The sequence below is a fragment of the Electrona antarctica genome (genome assembly GCF_951216825.1).
Source record: "Electrona antarctica genome assembly, chromosome: 23".
NCBI classification, from domain to species: domain Eukaryota; kingdom Metazoa; phylum Chordata; class Actinopteri; order Myctophiformes; family Myctophidae; genus Electrona; species Electrona antarctica.
This window is the reverse complement of record NC_136804.1, coordinates 35505654-35531535: the sequence shown is the minus strand read 5'-3', so window position 1 is coordinate 35531535 and position 25882 is coordinate 35505654. Positions and strand designations below refer to the sequence as shown.

The 25882-nt window shown below is 42.8% G+C and overlaps 1 protein-coding gene across 1 annotated transcript in view; it reads left to right on the top strand.

Moving 5' to 3' along the window:
- The first annotated feature begins 1711 nt into the window (after nt 1-1711).
- LOC306916765 (voltage-dependent calcium channel subunit alpha-2/delta-1-like) overlaps nt 1712-25882 on the top strand; it is a 142040-nt gene continuing 117869 nt past the window's right edge. Inside the window, exon 1 of the mRNA XM_079494779.1 lies at nt 1712-2452. Coding sequence (XP_079350905.1) covers nt 2367-2452 — 86 coding nt within the window. The 5' untranslated portion in view covers nt 1712-2366. The remainder of the gene's footprint in view (nt 2453-25882) is intronic.

Below are 25882 nucleotides of genomic sequence, written 5' to 3'. Positions count from 1 at the left end.
GAGAAAGACTTTTGTGCTGGTTCTGGAAAACCGGCTATCCGACGGACTCGACACCGGGCACTCCACTCCCTGTGGTGGTGTGGAACGCGCGTGTGAGAGAGACATAGAGAGACGTGGTGCATTCATAGATGGATGTATTTTTCAACATATGTATGTTGAATACCAGTTTGTATCGATATAACGAGTCATTCCACGAAACCGGTACGATTTGCAGTCCCTCTTACCTTTTAAGGTGTATTTTATCGATTGAGTCACCAAAATTTATTTTTAAAAGCTTTTTTAATCAATTTAAATGTTCCCTTTAATATTGTGTAAAAATGACATGGACTTTATCTTCATATCAGAAATTATCTTGTTTTCTTCCAGTAGACACCCCCTATTTTGTCAATTTTTTCATGTCCCCAATGGCCTTCGATGAAAGTGGACTTGAGATATGACTATTAAACATTTACAAAGATCCATACATTTTGCCATTCACATATACATCTATCGGTGCTTTATTGCTGGTCATGTTTAGTTTTTGAATAAATAGATGATTAATCATTAAAATAGCATTATATAGCTCTGTCCCCCAATCGCACTCAACCCCGTTACACAAGCCATTCTCCCCTCCATAACAATAATTGAACTGGCCCTTCAGTGACATCACCAACAAGAAGTGGCATTCTACAAGTCTTCTGAATAACATGCTACAGAAAGAGGCAATCTCACACCTTATTTTACAATGTTTTGGAGTAATTTATACTCTCACATGTGGTCGTAAAGCATAACAGCTCAACTCCGTTACATGGAATAAAGATAGAAAACAATTATTTGTGAAATTTACGTTTGTTATTTCAACAATATATCTGATTTTTTAATCCAATGCATGCCATGTTGTCTCCTCTTAATCACCAAAGGTAGTGTAGTGGCCATCTTGAGTAAAAAATCACAACCCCGTGTATAACGGGGTTGACACAACCCTGTTATGATTTTCAACCCGTTATCATATTATTCCATATAAAAATACATACAAAAAATTATTGAATGCCTGAGATGGGAAATTATGTTTTTCTGATAGCTAAAGATGCCCTTAATATTGTGGGGTATTCAGAAAAGTAAAACCTTTCGGTCAAATTTTTTAAAAAAAAAGTCCAAATCGTACCGGTTTCGTGGAATGACTCGATATACAATATATCGTTACATGCCTGTTTAGTGTCATAGTGTGACAGTTTGCTTTGAAAAGACGGTAATTTGAAAGCATAATCTTCTGGCATTTATTTAGCAGATTCTCTCCAGTGATTTAAAATGACACTGTTTTACTATACCCAGCCTTGTAGCAAATGCATTATCTCTGCTTAGACTGCTTGGCATGGCATATATAGATAGATGTCACTTTAAATTACGGTTGTACAGTGATATACTTTACTAAAAAAAATCAAACTTATTTTAGCAAAAAAAATATTAATTTGGGATGGGGGGGCCGGGCCTCCCTGGAACCCTCTCAAGGACCCCCGTGGGTCCCGCGGGACCCCACTTTGAAAACCACTGCTTATGGAGTTTGGACATGCACGGTGCACGGTCCGCTCCGTCCTTACTCGTTACGCACGGCTACAACAACGGTGGCCTGTACAATATAGCACGGACACACAAGAGAACCACGAAAAGCTTCGTTTGTCAGACTCCAGTTTGACAATAAGGATCGAGGAGGAAACTAGCCTACTAGGAGCCCAGCTCAGCCTCACCGGGACACCGGCATGTCGTGGGCAGTAGTGGGGGGCTGTTGTTGTTGTTGAGTGGTCGCCAGGCGGTGGCCGTACGTGGTGCTTTGCCTGGCCCGGTGTTGTTGCGTGAGACATCGAGAAGAGGAGAGCCCATACATGGAGAGAACCGTGCGTAATTATCGGGTGGGTGGAGAGGACAGCAGGGGGCTCGGAAACTGATCTGCTGGTTTAGGAGGAGGACACTCCGGCTCTCACGGCGAGGTGGGGAGATCTGAGAACAGACGCGCCCGCCCTCCTCCCCTTCTCTTCTCTCCCCCCGACACCGTGCATCTGTCTAGCCTTTTCTTTTCTCTTTTTTTTATGGTTTGTATCGCAGCTTGAGATCTGACAAACCTCCTCCTCCCAGACAACACACTCTTCCTCAACTCGCTGGGTGGGATCCGAAGATTCCGAAGCCAGCCCCAGATTTGTTTTGGAAAGTCGCACCGATGGCGCTCATGTGAAGCAGCAAAGTGGTTGTAGCCTCTATACGAACTGAGACCGCTCAGGGTGGATCGTTAATTTCTGGACTGTTGGTTTTACGCATCTTCTCATTCTGGATGTTTTAGATAGATAATTTTTTTAGGGGCTAATTGGACATTTGGAATATAATCACGCAAAACCATGGATACATACACTTTCTCCACCAGTCTACTTTTACTCCTGTCCATTTCGTCCGGCTCAACAGGACATTTCCCGTCAGCGCTCATGTAAGTAGCATATAGAAAGAGCATTAATTGTATTATTCAGCTTAATTGACTAACAGTAACATGACAGCGGTCATGTGGCAGCGGTGGCCGAACGGATAGCGGCGCGGTCTAGATACCGGAAGGTTCCCAGTTCGAACCAGCCGTCCGACACGTTAAAATTACCACCGCTGAAATGCCCTTGAACAAGGCATCAACCACTACGATGAAATGTGTTCTATGAGCAGGGCCTGGCTGGAAACAAGTTCTTGAGCTTAGCCCAGATACCCTGGGTAAATATAGATTTCATTTCATTTCATTTCACATCTTTCTGTTTAAATCTATCAATCGGCTATAAGCGACTTAAGTCATTGTTGCATCCCCAACACATTTGCATTTATATAGCCTATAGTCGAAATATTAAGTAACCTATTTAGGTTTCTTAAAAAAGAAAAAAAAAGACACGGAATTAATATTTTATTGTGACAATATTTCATTGCCAGGTCTCATAATGAACTGAAGTGACAGCTGGCGATCGATCATTGGTGTTTCCATAAATTATTACGTAACTCGCTGAAATGTAGCGCTGCAACTCTGATTTCTAGTATTGTCCTGAGAAGAAGCGTATCATTTTCTAAACCAGGAGTGCATTTCATGCCATGGCGATTACTTAAGTTGTGACTTCTTTCTTTGGTTATAGCCTATCGTAGTTTTAAGAACGTGTGTGTGCAAGCGCGTGTGTGTGTGTGTGTGTGCGCGCGCGCGTGTGAACATGTGTTGACAACCAACAGCTGTGTGTGACTACTGTGAATGGTTCCAGGAAGGAAGACTGTGGTCTCACAAACTCTGTTTTCCCAGAACTATCCCATTTTAGGTGCTTCTACAACATTTCATCATTTTTCATATATTATATTTCATATATTTTCTGGGACACCAATCCGAGATGATTATTTATACTGTTAAATTATAATCCAGAATCCCATGTGTAGCTATACTGTACTGATGGTACAGTAGAGCAGTTATTGGCTGCAGGCTGCAGCTAACCATTTGAAAAGGTGTTGTTTGATTGATTGATTGAAATATTTACTAACAGTTTGCAGAATTACAGTACATTTCAAGCACAAACTCAATACAAAGACTGTTAACTGTGAGTGGACGACCCAATTACGCATTACACTTGTCTACAAGAGGGTCCACCGTGTTCAATTAATCAAAAAAATGGTGCAAGGGACCACATAACATAACAGAAAATGTGTCAACATTGTCGACAAGAACCTAATCGCAAAACATGTAATGGGTGTTGAGGCAGCCCCCCACCGGGCTGCCTCAAAGACCCCTGGTCACTCGATCTGGACCCCAATTTGCAAACCATTGCAGTAGAGAGACAAAGACCAAATTCACCAACATAGCCATTCGTATACATCCACTGATTGTATTTACTTGTAAATGTATGGTGTCCCTGGGGACCGACCCCCTGCTGGAACTCTCCCCAGGGACCCCTGCGGGTCAGGGGTCTGTGAGAACCAATGCCTAATTATAGAATGAAGTAGCATGGTGGTTTGGTTTGAGAGCGGGGTTGTGACTGCTGTGAATGCTCTGTGAATACAGTTGGCTCATGTTCATTATGGTATAAATTGGTTGTTGTGCTACAGCCTACGCCTATAGTTTTGTATTATATTATAATACATGTATTTTAGTCCTGAGGGGCGGTCTGACCTGGTGTTTTATATGTAGCTGACTGTGCTTGACCACTGAAGGCTGTACTAGTGTACTCTCATCTGATTATGATGATGTTTGTTTTTCTATGAGCCTGTGACTTAATGACATTCGTATAATTGCCCCTGGGCTTCTGCTTAAAAAAAACAGAATTAAAAGATTTTTGAAAACAAAGGAATATACCACTGTACAGTACAGTGGCGTTTCCAGCAATTACATTTTGGGAAGGCAAGAATTACATTTTTGGCAGGCAAGAATTACATTTTGGGCAGGCAAGATGTGTTAATTGTCGTCTCCCCGCGCACAATCAGTAGCACTAAAGGTTTTCAAAGAGATATACCTGCCAGACGAGTAGGATACAAAGGCTGAAAGGCATGCATTTACATTCCAATGGGTGGTCCTCTCTCTTTTCTCATTGTATGGATTTTGGCCAGGCCAGAAATGGATTTGGACAGGCGGACGGCTGTCCTCGCCTTATTGTAGATACGCCTCTGGTACAGTACAGTACACGCATAACAACAGCTGCTGTATATGGCTAATATATACAGTTGCAGGGCCTTCCCAACCTTGCCACTAGCTTTGACCTGAAAACACCGTTGCTGGCTCATCGGTCAGCCTTGGGCTGCTATACTTATATGTCATCTTGTGAACTTGCATGATGAAGTAGAAGAGGTTTCATTTCCATCATACACTGTGCTCTGCATGTTCTTTCCATCCCCTGGAACCATGAAACCCTATATATACTGTACATTATATAATACGGTATATACTGTACCTCTTTGACCGGCTTCTCCCAGGAGTCTAAGGGCTCCATTTTCGTCACCGCTAACCCTTATCCCTAAACTTCTTTGCCTTTTTTTACTATTTTGAAAAACATTTTTGAGTAGTTCAACTAGCCAATCTACATTGACACATTGTGAGCTTGTAGACTGGCCATTTTAACTACTCAAAAATGTTTTGCAAAATAGTAAAAAAAGGTAAAGAAGTTTAGGGATAAGGGGTTTAGCGGTGACAAAAATGGAGCCCTATAGAGCGTCGCAGTCCCGCCTCCTACCCTGGACCAGGAAATGAAACCCAATGCATTATTCTCATAGACATTTCTTAAAGTATTTATTTAAAGACGGTTACGCCGCGGACAAAGCCAACTCGAGTCGTGACAACTCATGACAACACAAACAATATTTTGGACCAAACAAATAATTAGAAAGAAGAAAAAAACGGCAGGTTACAACACTTTTTTTGTTGTTTTTCTTCTTTGTAATTATTTGTTTGGTCCAAAATATTGTTTGTGTTGTCATGAGTTGTCACGACTCGAGTTGGCTTTGTCCGCGGCGTAACCGTCTTTAAATAAATACTTTAAGAAATGTCTATGAGAATAATGCATTGAGTTTCATTTCCTGGTCCAGGGTAGGAGGCGGGACTGCGACGCTCTATATCTGTCCTATAGCCCCCTCATATGCCCAGCTTTGTGTGTCTGTGTGTACCCCCTACATAGCGATGATTTGATTGGCTGAGCACCTAACCTCGCCCATCAGGCTTTCCACCACCTCGGAGGAAAGCCTGGTCTCTGTTTCATTTCGGGTATATGATCCGGGCGGGAGCGTATGATATCGTTACGTCATGTTGTCGTATTGTTTTGTAGTCGACAGGCAGGAACAATCAAACACGAACATCCTTTTCCCTCAAACCGGAAGAATAACAATAAAAGCTCTCGTAGCCTGCAGCTTTTATTGAGAAAAATCGGTTTGAGGGAAAAGGAAGTTCGGGTTTGTTGTTCCTGCCTGTCTACTACAAAACAATACTACAACACGACGTAACGATATCATCCGCTTCTGAGCGGATCATATACCGAAATGAAATGGTGCCCAGGCTACTGAGCACCTCATTCATAGCGATGATTTGATTGGCTGAGCAATGTGCGTATTGAGGACAGAAAAGTGAGGACGCCTTATTGTATTGATTGGCCAGAATGTGATGATGTATGATGATAAGAGCGCCCCTCACTTCACTTCACACAAGTGTGATTTCTTCCCCTCTACACAACATACGATACGATACAACTTTATTGTCAGCTTGCACTGAAATTTGTTTTGCGTCCATGACGTCACCGTTCAAGAAACAGACAAGATATAGACATACATTACAAAATGGTAGACATTACAGGACAAAAATCACAGAAAACAATCGGGAACGAGAACATATCCACTGGTTTAACGATTTTGGTTTAGAAGCAAGACAGACTGATGTACAAACTAGTTCTTTAGTCTGTTTTTCTTAAATGTAGGGACTCTAAACCGCCTCATGGAGGGCAACAGTTGATATTCATCATTCATCATTTAAAACATATATCTGCCGATCGCCAGGCTCACAAGATGACCAGCACTTTTGGGTGAATGTTCCACCAGAATAGAGTTGTTGGGTAGATCCTAAAATACACTGTAGATGCAGCCAACGGATCATGTGACACACGCAGGCCACAGTTGAGTTTCCTAAACTAAACGGATGCCTATTCACGTTTTTCTTACAGCCCATAGTGCATTGCGTTTGTGTGTGCATAAAGTTCCTCTTTCTCTTGCTGTGTTGCCAGTTTTGCAAGAGAAACAAGTGGCCAGGTCTATGAAAACAAGCACAAATGAAAATAGCTGATCTACAAGCTCACAGCGACACATTGTGAGGGAGGTTGTACATCCGTTATTTAAAAACACATCGAGAATAAATCGAAATATTTTGAATATTTTTAAAACATAAAAAAGGGCACAAAATATGTTCAGATGGATGTCAACAATTACAGTACATAGCCTATTCATCTGGGGTTCCTTGATGTGAAGAAATGTGGAAGCAAGCCCAAATAAGCAACTACTATACAAAGAATCAAGCCCAAAAAAAACATCAACCAGCAACTACCAACACACACACAAGGAGCCCCAGTACCTTGGCGGGGAAAAAAACATGGATAGCTTTGTGTTTATGTGGAACGTTTAATTTAGTTCTATATGCCTCACACATATACCCAACAGGTTGTGGAACGTTTAATTTAGTTCTATATGCCTCACACATCTACCCAACAGGTTGTGGAACGTTTAATTTAGTTCTATATGCCTCACACATCTACCCAACAGGTTGTGGAACGTTTAATTTAGTTCTATATGCCTCACACATCTACCCAACAGGTTGTGGAACGTTTAATTTAGTTCTATATGCCTCACACATCTACCCAACAGGTTGTGGAGCGTTTAATTTAGTTCTATATGCCTCACACATCTACCCAACAGGTTGTGGAGCGTTTAATTTAGTTCTATATGCCTCACACATCTACCCAACAGGTTGTGGAGCGTTTAATTTAGTTCTATATGCCTCACACATCTACCCAACAGGTTGTGGAGCGTTTAATTTAGTTCTATATGCCTCACACATCTACCCAACAGGTTGTGGAACGTTTAATTTAGTTCTATATGCCTCACACATCTACCCAACAGGTTGTGGAACGTTTAATTTAGTTCTATATGCCTCACACATCTACCCAACAGGTTGTGGAACGTTTAATTTAGTTCTATATGCCTCACACATCTACCCAACAGGTTGTGGAACGTTTAATTTAGTTCTATATGCCTCACACATCTACCCAACAGGTTGTGGAGCGTTTAATTTAGTTCTATAGGCCTCACACATCTACCCAACAGGTTGTGGAACATTTAATTTAGTTCTATATGCCTCACACATCTACCCAACAGGTTGTGGAACATTTAATTTAGTTCTATATGCCTCACACATCTACCCAACAGGTTGTGGAACGTTTAATTTAGTTCTATATGCCTCACACATATACCCAACAGGTTGTGGAACGTTTAATTTAGTTCTATATGCCTCACACATCTACCCAACAGGTTCTGATCCTAGTCTAAATGACCCTGGCGGGTCGTAAAGGAGAGGGGACTGGTGTGTTCGCTTTCGAATGCAGCCCGAGTGCGGTCCCCCGGAGAGCCGGGGGAGGCATGGCCACTCAGGCTAATGGCTCTGTGCTATGATGTCAGACTTGCAGAGTGCCCTGCCCATATATTTCATAGACACTAAGTGGATTGATCCAAAGATGGGCTACATGTGATTCATACTGAGAAGTTTGGCCTGAAGACCCACATTCAGTTGTTTTGAAGATTCTCCTTTCGGCGGGCACTAGGTGACTCTCAGAATGTTGCAAGAATAACAAGCTGCTGATTGAAAAAATACTTAAAAAAACAAACAAACAAAAAAACAGATTTCTGTTTCAATTCAATTGGGGAATATGGACATAATCAAATATGACTATTTCTGAGCAAATGTTGATGTTGTGACAATATTGTGGCGGTGAAACCAAAGCTCTTATGGCTTTCTGTGTTATCCTTTTAGCACCATTTCATAATGGTACCACTGTATTTGCAAACTGTTAACACTTTAATTGCCCGGAACTATTTAATCCATTACATTCATGCGCCCAGTCGATTTATAAACACGGACGCCTTTTCCGGACGGAACGGCCGGAAGTTCATGATGTTGTGTAGCAGCTAACAATAGCCACAGCACTTTAGAATCGATCGACAACAACGGGAGACAAGAATAAATGTATCGAGACTAGCGACTGGACCGCGGAGCGCCGTCTAACACAGGATCTTTTTTTCAGAAAAAGACGGGATGATTTAGATCGCGATTTATGAACGTTTTAAGATTTTCGTTTTCATCAGCTAAACAGAGGAGGGAGTTTTTTGATGACGTCTCAGTCTTGCGCGTCACCGAGGAGAGCCCAGCAGGCGCGCCTGGGCTATACAGCCAGGCGATCTGTTCTCGTATCAATAAACTTCGTCTTTAGGACAATACTTCGTCCTGAGCGTCGGGCGTTACTAATAGAAAGGACAAAGAACTTCGTCCTGGGCGATTAATCTGTTTTAATAAAGTAGGCTATTCAATCAATCAATGAATGAATGAAAATGTGTTGTTTTATAAAATATTTACACATTGAGATAAAAAAATTAAATATAGAAAATATAAAATGAATAATGCCTACAGTATATAATAACTAAATTGGCTAGAGTTTACTGTTGTTGACCAGAGTCACCACAGGGGTCTCCCTCTTTTTTCACTAAATAGCTTCACCAACCCCCCCCCCCCCCCCCCGCCACTACTTAATCACTAAGCCCAATACAAAAATAGCTGATCTACAACCTCACTTTGATCTTGTACATTTTCTTTTTTTTTTTTTTTTTTTTTACAAAATAATATAATAATGATGGTAGATTGAAAGGGTGGCACACTGGTGATGGTGATCATGTGACTCACAGGCTTCACTGTGACTCGTAGAGGTGAAAGTCACAGGGAGGCTACAGTGACGGCAGAGAGAGGTTTCCTCAAGATGCCATAATTCTACAGTGTGAATAAACATGGTCTTGGCTTGCTACTGTATTTCGGAAGCTTGGACTTTTATGAGGAAAGCCAGACTTTGCTGGGGGGGGGGTCCAGAATTTGTTTTGATTTGTCAGGACATTCTCTATGAAACTGCTTTAGCTGGGATTATTAATAATAATAATAATAATAATGTTACCTACCTTGTATGCCTCTTATAGCCTACACCAGAAGACAAAAAATGATGTCTCCCTGGGACCCAAACTAGTCAAAATATCAGGTCTACAAGCTTAGCTTAGCTTTACCTTTTTGATCGGCTATTCACTGTATTAAACATATGTTTTCTAATTAATGGAATTTCTTAGATAAAAAAGAAATGCCTTTATTAACTATTTAATTTAACTAATTATTTTAAAAAAATCATTACGTTTTTTTTTAATACATGAATTGTTTCTTTTTTTTCTATTTTTTAAACAATAATTTAAAACAAAATGTAGGAAACAAAGAAATTAAGGGATATCTGCTCGTACAAATGTGTCCGCGACCCACACAAAACCCTACCCTGTGTTTGGGAACCGGTGGCCTATACCTTACCCATGCAACTTCGTGCCTCTTTTAATCTATTCCTACTCTCTATTGACTCCCTTCTCTCTCTATCTTACCCCCCCCCCCCCCCTCTCTCTCTCTCTCTCTCTCTCTCTCTCTCTCTCTCTCTCTCTCTCTCTCTCTCTCTCTCTCTCTCTCTCTCTCTCTCTCAAAATTCTTTATTGGCATGATAAAATATGTCAGATTTCCAAAGCACAAGTAAGCCTTGCTGAGCCATGATGTCATGAGGCCCATAGGGCAGGAGCCTATCTCCTGTTTCTGTAGCATGAGGCAGCTTTGATGCACAAGTACACCCCCTGGATGGACATGACGCTAGTATGTCACAGGGATTTACCCTTGATGCTGAGTTCCAAGCAGGGAGGCATTGGTTCCCATTTTTAAACTCTTTGGTATGACCCGGTCGGGGATCGAACACCCGACCTCCCAGTCTCGGGGCGGACAGTCTAACCACAAGGCCACTGGCTTCCAAAGCATAGCATGAAACTAATCGTAACATTGGGTATCCACTACAGGGACTAACAGACATCCTAACAGTAATGAATATGAATTGCTTGGTTCTTCTTCTATCCACACTGGCTGTCCCTCAGTTGACGACAACTCCACATGTATTGTGCTGCCAAAACGGTGCATTTAAACTGTTCTCCTACGACATTTTGTCCTCTCTCTCTCTCTCTCTCTCTCTCTCTCTCTCTCTCTCTCTCTCTCTCTCTCTCTCTCTCTCTCTCTCTCTCTCTCTCCCACCGTCCACCTGTAAGTTAACCTTCACACGACAGTGTCTCTTTGTTTCATATATTCTGCTCACTCTGCTGTCTTCCTTCCGTCTTCCAGTAACACGTCTCCCTCTCTCCTCTTCCTCCTCTCACATCCTCCTCACTCAGCGCGTCTCTCTCCTTCATCACCTGTCCCATCTTGTCCATGTCCAACTTGGTGTCTCTCTCTCTCTCTCTCTCTCTCTCTCTCTCTCTCACGCCATGTCTCTCCAGACCGATAAACATCCTGAAATCTGACATTCAAAGTCACCGATTGCTTCCCTTCCCAGAGATCTCAATGCCAGCCAGTGCTTGGCTATGGAGTGTAATGACTTTGTAAAGTGCTAGATCACAAAAAATGGCATTGCAGATTTTCTATATTTTGGCTATTTTTGCATGACACCGTTGACTGAGGTGGAGAGATCCCCACACACCGGGCGCGAATTTTAGCGGCGTTTCTCCATCGGTTTTCCGAAAAACGCGTCCAGTGTGCAACCACCTTAAGGCTTTGTGTCTCCATAAATTTGTCCAGTGTGTACTGTCTATAGTGTATGTACAGTATAATATTTTACATAGCAGTTCATCATGGTGCATCTGTAAAACGCTTCATATTGAATTTCCATTTGTTTGTTGAGCACTAACAATCTTTACTTATTTACTTACAGTTTTGAGGTATTTGTACTTTAGTATAAAATCTCCAGTACCTTTGCTTATACTCCACTACATCTCAGAGGGAAATATTATACTTTTACTCCACTACATTTATTTGGAAACTTTAGTTACTAGTTACTTTGTAGATTTGGATACAAAACAACACGCATACATTTCGGCCATTTGAAAATAGGCGATCTACAAGCTCGTCACGAATCACGATGCGACACATTGTGCGCTTGTAGATTTGCTATTTTCAAAAGATTTTTATACATTTGAAAACTTGAAATGAAACATTCTGCATAAAGAGTACTTTCTAACTTTTGGTACTTTAAGTACATTTTACTTTTACTCAAGTACATTTTTATTTCTGGAGTATTTCTACATTGTAGTGTTGATACTTTTACTTAAGTAGTACTTTTTCTACCACTGACAGTATGTGTTTAGAATTGACATCAATAATTTCTTTTAACCCATTTCGACCGAGACCGATTCTACAAAATGTCTTCTAAATAATTTCTGAAAAACCCATGTTTCTAGGTCAGTGGTTCTCAAACATTTTCATGTCGAGGACCCCCAAAAATATATGAAATTGGCCGCCGACCCCCATCTGAAAATATGTTGTTCCAGGGACCCTCCCCAGAAGCAAAGATTTGAGTTAAAAACATTGCGCCACATTTTCACGAATTTTCAAAAAATAGCAGACCTACAAGCTCGTAGCGCACCACTCGGTGGCGCGCGATGAGCTTGTAGATCTGCTATTTTTCAATAGCTAAAGTATAACATAATGCTTTAAAACACCAAAAGGGGTTCCCGCCCAAAATGGGTTAATGTCCTGCTAGGCTGCTATCAGCCTTGGCCTGTGAGCAATGACACTCTTTGATCTTGACAACTGGAACCCAGAGAGATGTTGAAATCTCTGTCACCATTTGCCAACTCCGTCCTCATGATGCCCAAAACCCTGTGATCCAAATTCCAAATTTACCGACTTGATATGCTTGTTTTTTGGCTTTCGCCTTAGCCACAGACACACTCCAAGCTCTCTCTCTCTCTCTCTCTCTCTCTTTCTCTCTCTCTCTCTCTCTCTCTCTCTCTCTCTGATGTGCACAGTTTTCGAGTTCCTGTCACCCTCCTTTCTGTTTGCCTCACTTACTTTGCTTTTTTTTATGTTAAGGCTAACCAGATTTCATGCTCAACCAGCTAAAGGGCTCTGGCTCTCAAGACATGTCTGTGGCAATCTGTGTTCATAATGTGAGGACGATGCACTCCGTGTCTACATGGAGGAGCCAGGGACCCGGAGAGGCGTTCTTCTTCTGGGGTCCTAGCTAAAGGGAAGAGGACATTAATTAAGCAATAATACACGAGAGGGAGTGCTATACCGTAAGATTGGCGCTGGCAATGTTGTGGGCATGCTGTGGAGCATGTAGGCTACGTTAGGCATGAGGCAGAGTGTCGTAGATCTGCACACCAATATCACAGTATTTACAGTATATAGCACTAGTGTATTATTATTATTATTATTATTATTATTATTATTATTGTCTATACCACAGTGTATGTCGGTGACAATTGTGACATAAGAATCAGTATGAAACTTTATTCCACAAATTCAAGTTGTTTCGTCATGTTTCCCTTCCCAGTTCATTAATTTACTGTGATCACTAGCTGGTTATCTGTTTTATGTTCATTGCCATTAAAACTGTAATTAAAACAAATGTCTTAACCCATTCTGGGCGGGAACCCCTTTTGGTGTTTTAACTAAGCATTATGTAATACTTTAGCTATTGAAAAATAGCAGACCTACAAGCTCATAGCGCGGCACCGAGTGGCGCGCTATGAGCTTGTAGGTCTGCTATTTTTGAAAAATCGTGAAAATGCGGCACAAATCTTTGAATATATATATATTCTTTCAGAACCCTAAATGGGTTAAAAGCCAATATAGAAAACCTGGTAGTACGAAATATAAACATGATTGTAATGAATCAAAGTCAGGTCGTAAATGACCGGGTGTGTTAGACGAAGAGGGTCAAACTTGACACTGATGAGAGGGGCTCCCTCTCCAAAGGTTGAACTGCTTGTCTTTAACATAGGACATGCATGTCAGAAAGGCGGTGGCAGCTCAAAAACACCTTCTGCGGACACACACAGCCCCTTAGAATTGGTGTGTGCACTTGTCAATTTGCCTTATTTAATCCATTTTGACCTGGGAACGATTCTACAAAATTGTCTTCTAAATCCTGACAGTTTTCTTGAAAAACCCCATGTTTCTATGTCAGTGGTTCTGGTTCTCGAATATTTTCATGTCAAGGACCCCTGAAAATATATGTATTTGGCCGTCGACCCCCATCTGAAAATATTGTTCCAGGGACCCCCCCCCAAAAATGTTCGCTGCTGAATATAAATTCAAAGATTTGCGCCACATTTTCACGACTTTTCAAAAATGGCAGACCTACAAGCGCGTAGCGCGCCACTCAGTGGCGCGCTACGCGCTTGTAGGTCTGCTATTTTTCAATAGCTAAAGTATAAAACACCAAAAGGGGTTCCCACCCAAAATGGGTTGATGGTCATGCTCTAATCTTTGACCCAATTGATATGTATGCCCATTTATCTGCCAGAAAATCTACTTGGTGTTGACAAAGTACCACTCATTCTTGTTCCCAGTGAGCCCAAGTCAAGGTCAAGTGATTATTATCTTTGGGATTTTAATGCTATTTCTTTTGCATTTTCTTATATAATCTCATTCCAAATTTAAACTATACTGTATAACATTGATGCCATGTGGAGACGAGGGTCATCTCCTTGCTGGCATGTGGTGGACATTTTTGTCCAACATTCTATTTTTGCCGTGGACATACAAATGAGTGGACGATAATATTACCGGAAACACATAAAGAGCCAGTCCTGAATCACCATAGCTGGCCTGTAACTCTGAGAGTGTTCAATGGAACCAAATGGACCCCTAACGGACCATTTGGTTCTATTTTGTATACACTCTCTGAGTCAAGGGGGTCCTTGCAAATACAACATTTGAGAACCTCTGGTACTCTGGGGCGGCTGTGGCTCAGGAGGTAGAGAGCAGGTCGTCCAATGATCCCTGGGTCGGCGGTTCGAATCCCGGCTCCTCCTGTCCACATGTTGAAGTGTCCTTGGGCAAGACACTGAACCCTACATTGCCTCCAATGAGTCGGTCGGTGTGAGCTCGCCACCATTGGTGTGTGAATGATGTGGGAAGTGAGGACGCTGGCGTCGACTGTTCGCCGCTTCACCTCCCAATGTATGAATGAATGAACCATTGTAAAGCGCTTTGAGCACTTGGAAAAGCGCTATAAAAATGCAATTCATTATTACTAGTGGACTCCTCATGTGCCATAGAAGTGTTGTTAGTAGTAAATAATAATAATAAGTAAAAGTGTCATACATATTCTGAAGAAAACCTGGAGACGTGACATTCAGTAATTGGGGCCTGAGATGAAAATAAGAATGACCAAGTCTTTCTCGCGGACACATTTTGCCTGTACGTACATGCTGTATTGATGACCCCTTGCATGTCGAGGGTTAAACAGGAGACGGGTGTCATGGGCATGTGGGCCTGAGGGTATTGGTGTGGCGGGTTTAAAGTGGTCTAGGGTTTCCTGGGCTGTGATTGACATGTCCCAGCCACGAGGGAGCCGCCGCTAGCAGGTATATTTGAGGAGGCAAGTCCGCACGGAACAGCTGGGGGGGCTATATCTGTTACAAGTGCGCGCATGCAAGGCCGTAGGGTTCCGTACCCGAGGCTATAACACTCATGGCCTCACCTCGCACAGTTTGGGCTGTGGATCGTCATCTCTACTCAGATCGTCGTCGTTCACACCCTCACTCTCCTTAATCTCTCTATTTCTGTCTCTCGCCGTCTCTCCCTCCAAGCTGTCTCTTTCTATGTATGTATGTCCCTCTCCCGACCCTCCCCACTCACTCATTTCTCTCTCTCTCTCTCTCTGTCCCCCTTTCATTCTCTCTCTTTCTCTATATCTCTCTCGCCTCTGTCTCGCTCTCTCTCGCTCTCTCTCTCTCTCTCTCTCTCTCTCTCTCTCTCTATCTCGCTCTCCTCTGTCTGTCCCTCTCTCTCTCTCTCTCTCTCTCCACCCCCCCAGCCCCCTCTCTCTATCTCTCTCGCCTCTGTCTGTCTCTCTCTCTCTCTCTCTCTCTCTCTCTCTCTCTCTCTCTCTCTCTCTCTCTCTCTCTCTCTCTCTCTCTCTCCACCCCCCCCTCTCTCTCTTACTCTCTCCCTCTGTCTGTCCTCCTCCTCCCCTCTTTTAACCCTGCAAGGCTATATTTAGGCTGGCCTCTTGTCTGGGTGGAGGGGCGTGCAGTGCAGTGCATCCGTTCTTCTGAGTCCGACTGGTTAGCCTACAGGACAGAGGGTGGTGGTTGACTAGCGACTGGTTGGCCTACAGGACAGAGGGTGGTGGTTGACTAGCGTGGCACTGCACTGCATGAAGTTGTTCCCCGTCACTCATAACATGCTGAATGTCTGCAGAATGTTCATGTGTATTGTGTACAGCCTCTGAGAGTGTTGCTTTAGTGTCTGGTTGGATTGTCTCCCTCGTCTATTTCCTTTTGCAAAGGAGATATTTCCCTCGGCCTGTGTGTCCCTCGGTCAGAAAATAGCTGATCTCTCATTGTGAGCTTGTAGACTACGGCTATTTTAATTAAGTGTGCGACAGTACAACTCGGGCTTCAGGGTAAAACATTACCCAAAGAAGGTAAAAATATCGGTGTCCCCTCACAAGAATAGTAATAGCGTGTGTGTGTGTGTGTGTGTGTGTGTGTGTGTGTGTGGTACTATACTCTTGCGTGTGTGTGTGCGTGCATGCATGTATGTGTGAAAGGTGGTGGTGGTAGTGGGGTGGGGTGTGGGGTGGGGGGGCGGTGTGTTGGAAGCATCCCAGCCCCAGTATCAACTTCTCCATGATTTTGTGCCACATGGAACTTCCCAGGAATTTTTCCACTGCACCGTTGCCTGGGCAACCGTGGGAATAGCTAACATCTGGTTGGACGAGTGCCCTGGCCAACACAGGAAGCACATCTGTATGTTGGACGGGGCTTCCTCGTGTAAGGGATGGGATGTGTCGTTGACTCGTTAACCCATTTTGGTGTTAGCATTATGTTATGCTTTAGCTATTGAAAAATAGCAGATCTACAAGCTTGCAGACCTACAAGTACCTACAAATTCTGCCTTTTCCAGCGCCACCAGGAGGCCCATTTATGTGCAACACTCTTTAGTCCTTTTATCCAAATGTACCCCGAGGGGCACTTCTTCTAATTTGTATTGCTGTAGCCTGTAAGATAGCTTTAAGTACACTATTTAAACCCAATGTCCATGCAGGGCTCTAATTGGAGAAGCCCTCTTTTTGTACCTCTACACCAGGGGTTCTCAACCAGTGGGTCGCGACCCCTCGGGGGGTCGCCAAATTATTTTGGGGGGTCCCCAAAAAAAAAAAAAAGGTTTTATTTTGTGTTTTTTTTTAACTGAATGGCTGGAAAGTGGAAATGAAGAGTTTACATATAGTACACATAGTAAATGCATACTATGATTATATCTGGTTTCAGTCTTTATTTATGGTGTATTGTCTCTATTATTAAGGTTATTGTAGCAGTCAATTTATATTGGGGGTCGGGAGGGGGCGGAGCGGGGGTCCCGAGACATTGCCAAAGCATTTCCGGGGGTCCCCGGCCAAAAACGTTGAGAACTCCTGCTCTACACTACAGCAAAAATGTCTTCCTGTGGATTTTCTATTTTCCCTCAAGTTTTTAATCATATCTGAGTTATGATTTTATGGCCAGGGTTGAAATCATCACTTGACGACACACTCGGGGGGGATACTGTAACTCATCATAATATCTGCTTTCTACCTTTTCATGGCTATTTCTTTTCTTCCTCAGTTACACAGATATTGTCTGTCTCTGGCTGCACATAAATACATTTGTGCAACTTTACATTTTCAAAGCTTGATTTCTTTCGCCTGGTGATACCCTTTTGCCACAGGAAACGATCATTCGTTAAAATGTAATGTAATTGAATAGTTTATTCTATTTGTATAAAATGCAATGAATGTGAAATTTAAAACGAAAAGATCAGACCCATGAAGGTCCATTTGGTTAAAATTGGTTCACTCACACACTCACTCACTGTACACAACTACACTCTCAAATGGACACTGAGGATTTGACCTACAGACTGATTCAACCTTAAACAATATAAGCTACTTTGTTTACGTGTTCCCCTGAGGCCCCAGAATGCTATTCCTGCCCAATGCTTGCCTATTTCCATCCAATGTTCGCATAATATGACATGCGCCGAGTAGGGATGCTAGGGTACATGTGGTTAATTGGACATTTTAGGCCTGCGGGGCTAGTTGTGTGTGTGTGTGTGTGTGTGTGTGTGCGTGTGTGCGTGTGCGTGCGTGCGTGCGTGCGTGCTTTGAGCCAGAAGAGATGAGGACGTATGGTTTGGTGATGTGGACATACAGTACATAGGTGACTCAGAGATCAGACTTAGGTCTGCAGTGGAGAGGAGGCTATTAATGAAATGATTTAATTAATGACATAATTGGAAATGTATCATGTGTGAGGGGTTTTAAGCAGTCCAGGCCAAGGATGTAAATCCCTAAAAGAAAAAAATATGTTTCGCAATATTGTGAATGTTGTTTGTGGGAATATTCTTCCACATTTCCACAAGTCTGACATCATCACTATGACTTCATCCCACAGGGCACCCACAGGGCAGCCAAGCCGTAATTAAACCCTGTGGTGCTTTCAAGCCTATCGAGTCTATTGTGAGGAGGGCGTGGCCGTGGGTTCTTTTTCTCCTCACTTTTAGTCGTTAATCGTTATGCCAATAACACACATTTGTGTGTTGTCACTGCAGTTGTATTCTTACGGACTCACCTGCAGGTGAGGAGCCTCTGGCCATTGACAACGAATGGAGAATTTTACATCATAGTGTCTGAGAAATAGGCATAGTGTCTATTTTACGTCATGATGGTGTACGGTGATAAGAGCGCGCCCCCTCACTTCACTCGGGTGTGATTCATTTTTTGTTGAGTGGTGTAAACCACTCCTACAACTGGCTTTGTTAGTTTACGTGTCTGTCTGTCTGTCTGTTTGTACCAAAAAATGAGCATGGTTGCTATGGTCACTCAGTTCACACGGGTGTGATTTCATTATGTCAGACATTACGTCAGACCACAGTTGATCAGGTTATATAAGACCTTACACCACTCAGTTCACACGGGTGTGATTTTTTTCATAGCGGATCTACTAGCAGTTGGTCATGATCAGTAGATCAGCTGTCTACTCTTGATGACACAGCTGGGCTTATGTGGTTAAACTAAGTGACGTTCTGATTGATTCTCTAGTAGTGTGTTTCACCTGCTGTTGGTTTATAGTGCAGTGCTTCTGAAACCTTTCAGGCCACGACCTCCCAAAATAATACAATTTGAACCCTGACAAGCACTTGGCATGTAGGAGTTGAGGTATTACATTTTGTTTGTTTTGACTCGGTTTAAATTGTCATCTGACTGGGGACCCCCACCACAAACCACTGGGGGTAAAGTACAAGCTCACACAGCATGTACAGTAATATTGTCATATTGTGACGTGTTATGAGCTAAACTTGAGTATTCCGGAATCTCACAGAGACACTGACACGCCTGTCACTGGTCGGTCGTGTGACAATCATTCCACTTTAATTGGTTCAATGTGTGCCGACACCTGTGGGGAGGTGATACAGTGCTCTGTCAGGAGGACGGAGATTGTCTTGGACATAAAGAGGTGTTTGTTGGTGAGGGATGGCTCGCTATCTATATTAGCCCATTTTGCGCGGGAACCCCTTTTGGTGTTAGCATTATGTTATGCTTTAGCTATTGAAAAATCACACCCGTGTGAACTGAGTGGTGCAAGGTCTTATATAATCTGATTAGCTGTGGTCTGACGTAATGTCAGTGACCATAGTAACCATGCTCATTTTGGGTCCCACGTACAGGTACACACACGTACAGGTACACACATACATAGACACAAACAGACAAAGCTGGTTGTTGGAGTGGTTTGCACCACTCAAAAATAGCAGACCTACAAGCTCATAGCGCTACAAGCTTGTAGGTCTGCTATTTTTGAAAAATCGAAGAACGACTGACATAGAAACATAGCTTTTTCAGAAAACTTTCAGCGTCAGGATGTAGAAGACATTTATAGAATCTGATCTCAGGTCAAAATGGGTTAGTCACTGTGTGAGGTCACGTTTGTGTAAATGGCAGGAGAGACACAGCTTGTGTGGCGGTTTCACCAAGCTATAGATAGATATACGGATTGATTGATTGATTGATTGATTGATGGATACAGTAGATAGACCTTTATTGAGCCCTAGGGAAATCCAGTTGAGAGCAACACCACAGTAAGGATGGAACAGAGCTACAAGCAAGGGGAAATAACAAGTACAGTAGGGTAAGACTTATTTCAATAGAATAACACTATAAAAGACAGTATAACAGAAGATGGCTTAACATCAGACCTGGCCTTCTGTGTCTGGACTGGACGGGTGTCCATAGTATATATATATATAGGTATAGAGCATTATGATTAGAGCATTATGCGATGCTCAGCCAATCACAGTGCAGAATGGCACACCTTCCAGCCAATCACAACGGCCAGTCACACCGCCAATTTTGGTGCCGTACTGTACATAGACATTTTTGGGCAATAACATTCTCAAATTTTGAGGACATTACTAAAATTATTATTATTTATATCACCAGTAAATGGTCATTTTCTGGTAGATATGTTTACATACCGAGGCGAGTATCAACAGTAATATTGGTCAATATTTACATACATAGTTAATTACTATTTTTTTACGCACACTATCGGGAATAATCTTGACATCTGTCCAATACCAATAAGACAGGTTTAAGTAATCACCTAATACTGACTGATACCTATGCGAGGAGGCCTATTGTGAATAACTTATTCTAAAAATGTCTTCTACATCCTGACAGTTTTCTGAAAAAGCTATGTTTCTATGTCAGTCGTTCTTCGACTTTTCAAAAATAGCAGATCTACAAGCTCGTAGCGCGCCACTCGGTGGCGCGCTATGAGCTTGTAGATCTGCTATTTTTCAATAGCTAAAGCATAACATAATGTTAACACCCAAAATGGCTTAAATGACGCTGTCTGAGTAATTGCGGCAGTGGCTCAGGAGTCAGGAGGTAGCCGTCTTGGAATCTGAACGTCCCAGATTCCATCCCCAGCTCCTGTGCCGAAGTGTCCTTGAGCAAGACGACTGCCACTGCACCTCCGGTTGCCAGCCGACTCACTGATAGTGGACGTACTGTATGTACGCGGTCATGATTTTGTAGGAATAAAGTTGAGTTCTTTAAAAAAAAAAAAACACACTATTTCATTTGATTATTTTGACGGTGTGATTTTTCATAGTTTGTATTATTTGTGTGGCGACGTTGACATAATGACATGAGTTAAACACTGCTGTTAATGACATGAGTTAAACACTGCTGTTAATGACATGAGTTAAACACTGCTGTTAATGACATGAGTTAAACACTGCTGTTAATGACATGAGTTAAACACTGCTGTTAATGACATGAGTTAAACACTGCTGTTAATGACATGAGTTAAACACTGCTGTTAATGACATGAGTTAAACACTGCTGTTAATGACATGAGTTAAACACTGCTGTTAATGACATGAGTTAAACACTGCTGTTAATGACATGAGTTAAACACTGCTGTTAATGACATGAGTTAAACACTGCTGTTAATGACATGAGTTAAACACTGCTGTTAATGACATGAGTTAAACACTGCTGTTAATGACATGAGTTAAACACTGCTGTTAATGACATGAGTTAAACACTGCTGTTAATGACATGAGTTAAACACTGCTGTTAATGACATGAGTTAAACACTGCTGTTAATGACATGAGTTAAACACTGCTGTTAATGACATGAGTTAAACACTGCTGTTAATGACATGAGTTAAACACTGCTGTTAATGACATGGGTTAAACACTGCTGTTAATGACATGTGTTAAACACTGCTGTTAATGACATGAGTTAACCCATTTAGACCTGACGTCAAAACTTAAAAAATGTCTTCTAAATCATGACAATCTTCTGAAAAACTCCATGTTTTCTATGTCAGTGGTGCTCAATATTTCATGTCAAGCGCCCAAGACTCCAAAAATGATATGTAATTGGCCGCTGACCCCCATCTGAAAATATGTAGTTCGCTCTGAAAGAATAAATATTCAAAGATTTGAGGCACATTTTCACGATTTTTCAAAAATAAATAGCAGATCTACAAGCTATGAGCTATGAGTAGATCTGCTATTTTTCAACAGCTGGAGCACAACATAACGCTTAAAACACCAACAGGGGTTCCCGCCCAGGATGTGTTAAACACAGCTGTGTAACACCGAATTGTTACACAGCTGCTGCCTCTCCCACTCACCCACTCTCACTGATAAATGGTAAATGGTGCATTTATATAGCGCCTTTATCCAAGGCGCTTTACATAGATTGTGCATTACATTCACCCATTCACACACACATTCATACACCGATGGCAGCGGAAACCATGCAAGGTACCAACCAGCACATCGGGAGCAATTAGGGGTTCAGTGTCAAACCCACCATTTTAGTTACCATTTAACAGCGAATCAGAGCAGGGTTCCCCACAGACCGCCAGCCTCATCATCATCACGCCGTAATAAACCCTGTCTAGCGTCCGTCCAGTCAGCTGTTGCACATTCCTAATACCATCCAATGGAAGTGCTCACTGGAGTGTGTGCTGCTGTTGTTGCCACGCGTTTCACTTTAAACAACCCTTCAGCCTTCAACCCTCCGGTCAGAGGAGCATGATGAAATGCTCTAAATCACTGGTTCTCAACCCTTTTCGTATTAAGATCCATTGTTTATTCGGCATTTGAGCCACAGACCTCCAATTGAGGAGATTTTGCCTGTCAGAAAACCAAAACTAAAGAATATTTTGTTATCGTTGGATTAGGCTTTGTCCACAATTCCATGCTGTGTTGATGTGGAACCATATGAGATACAAACGTTGATCAAAATAACAATTCTTCTCTAATTGTGTAGACTTCTTGTAAATGCAGATGTAATGTTTAACAATACTTTAACTCTTGAGAGTGTAAAATGAAACCAAATGGACCCGGCCGTACTACGGGTCCATTTTATGCTCTCAAGAGTTAAAAAAGGGTCCATTTGGTTACCAACTCTCCATCATTTATCCGCATGGGGACCACCTGGAACCCCCTCAAGGACCACCGGTTGAAACCCACTGCTCTAAATGATAGAACGGAGGGAGAATTAAACCTCGTCCACCGCGTCCTGCAGACGACGATAATGAGGTCGCAGGACATTTACCAAGCCTGCAGTTACAGTGTTTATTGACCTCAATAAAGGAGAGGATATCATGGATGGAGACGCACTGTTTGCTCTGTGCCTCTCGTCCGCCTGGTCCATTTGGTTTTACACTGTTTGCTCTGTGCCTCTCGTCCGCCTGGTCCATTTGGTTTTACACTGTTTGCTCTGTGCCTCTCGTCCGCCTGGTCCATTTGGTTTTACACTGTTTGCTCTGTGCCTCTCGTCCGCCTGGTCCATTTGGTTTTACACTGTTTGCTCTGTGCCTCTCGTCCGCCTGGTCCATTTGGTTTTACACTGTTTGCTCTGTGCTCTCGTCCGCCTGGTCCATTTGGTTTTACATTTATAAACTGTTTGCTCTGTGCTCTCGTCGGCCTGGTCCATTTGGTTTTACATTTATAAACTGTTTGCTCTGTGCTCTCGTCCGCCTGGTCCATTTGGTTTTACATTTATAATAAACTCGCTGAGCTAAATGAACCCCGAGGACTTCACCGCGTACATTACAGTGTGCAAATGTAACAGGTTTTGCATGAAGGAGAACTAAAGAGGGGGAAGAGTAGAGAACTAAAAAGGGAGAGAGCAGAGGAGAGGAAGGAGGGAAGGAGGGAGGAAGCATCAGTGGCAAGATGTAGCAGAGTAGAGGACAGAAGGATGTGATGCACAGCTTTTTCTTCTTTTCTTTTCTTTTCTTTTTTCTACAATTTAACCCATTCTGACCTGAGATCAGATTCTAAAAATGTCTTCTACATCCTGACAGTTTTCTGAAAAAGCTACGTTTCTATGTCAGTGGTTCTTCGATTTTTCAAAAGCGCGCTATGAGCTTGTAGATCTGCTATTTTTCAATAGCTAAAGCATAACATAATGCTAACACCAAAAGGGGTTCCCGCCCAAAGTGGGTTTTTAATGACTTGCCCAAAACAGGGATGCCAGGTTGGAAGTGCTTGAAATGCAGTTTGGTGTTGATTAAATGAAGCGAGAGAACCGACATCCCCAGCGCAAGTTTGGGCAGACCTGTGCGGAGCGACGAATGGTATACAGTACCTCCTTCGACGAATATCGAATAATGTTTGACGAAAACAAAATAAAAACTAGACTAAAATGTTAGGGAGGGACTAGTGGAGAAGAGAACCGATACTGGTAGAACTAAGACAAGTCATTTTATGTTTGGTTGCGCTGCGACGTGTTGTGAGCTTGTTTAACGGCTTTTTCCAGCATACAACCAACTGTAAAAAAAGCCATAATGACGCCGTCAATGCCAAAATACATTTTAGTGGACTGTAGATTAAGGACCCAGGAAAGGACCCCAGGTTGGGAAACATTGGATCAGCAGGAAAGAAAGGAAGGAGGAAACAGAGAGGAGGAAGGAGCTAGAGAGCAGAGAGGAGGAAGGAGCTAGAGAGCAGAGAGAAGAAGCATAAACAGGCTGAAAGCATAATGTTTACTTAAGCAACAAAAACAGGAAGAGGAGGATGGGAGAGGCAGAGATTCAGAAGCGTCATTCCAGTGCTAGTGGTCTTATTAGCCAGCCTCCCAAAGCGCTTCAATTACTGGCAAGCCATCATCCTCAAATCTCCCCAATCTCTCTCCTCTGCTTCCCGTAACACAGTGTTGTCGGCCCTCAGCTGCCCCTCGCTATACGAACAGATTACAAAACGCAAATTACTACCATTAGCGGAGCATCGGAAAGGCTCGAAGCGGCCTCGCGGTGCTGCAAACGTTTTACACATGCAGACGGCGGAGGCACGATAAAAAAGTATGGGCATATAAAAGTATTCCGGTGAGGAGGAGGAGGAGGAGGAGGACGTGCGGGCTGTCAAGAGGCTTCCTCCCCAGATGGTTTTGACGTTATTAACCCATTTTGGGCGTGAACCCCTTTTGATGTTTTAAGAATGATGTTGTGCTTGTAGCTGTTGAAAAATAGCAGATCTACAAGCTCATAGCGCGGCAACGAGTGCTGCGCTATGAACTTGTAGGTCCCTGGAACAACATATTTTCAGATGGGGGTCGGCGGCCAATGTCATATATATATTTGGGGTCCTTGACATGAATATGTTTGAGAACCACTGACACAGAAACATGGATTTAGAAGGCATTTGTAGAATCGTTCCCAGGTCAAAATGGGTTAAGATATCGAATGTGGCCTTGTGCTGCAGAGACTGCAGAGTAGACCCACTTCCGAGTGTCAAAACACGGAGATGTTTACAGCAGCACGAGTGCACTGAAGTGGAACACCTCGCAGATTGGTTCTCGAGCCCCCTAGGTTCGCTCGGCGCCCGGGGCGTGCCCTAGCTCTCGCTGGCATCGTGGGCCTGCGTGAGGCAGACGGTTTTGTCGAGGCTTGCTGGGATGATGTAGCACACCACAACGTTGGGATCGATGACTGAACCTGCCCCCCCCCATGGCTGTGTGGGTGTTGAGATATGTCAGGTTTGAGCCCTTCGTGGAATAGGAGGGGGGGGCTATTAACCCATTTAGACCTGAGCTCGATTCTACAAAATGTCTTCTAAATCCTGACAGTTTTCTGAAAAACCTATATTTCTATGTCAGTGGATCTCAAAGTCTTTCATGTCAAGGACCCCCAAGATTATATGTAATCGGCCACCGACCCCCATCTAAAAATATGTTGTTCCAGGGGACCCCCCAGAAGCAAAGATTTGAGTTAAAACCGTTCCCTCTGAAAGAATATATATTCAAAGATTTTCGCGATAAAAAAAAATAGCAGACCTACAAGCTTGTAGATCTGCTATTTTTCAATAGCTAAAGTACAACATAATGCTTTAAAACACCAAAAGGGGTTCCCGCCCAGAATGGTTTAAACTGGCAACATTGTGGGTGTACTTGGCAAAGATGCAACGACTGAGTCGCACGAGCAAGGAAGTTAAAAGAGCCGTCTCTACAGAATAACGATATTACGTTTGACAGG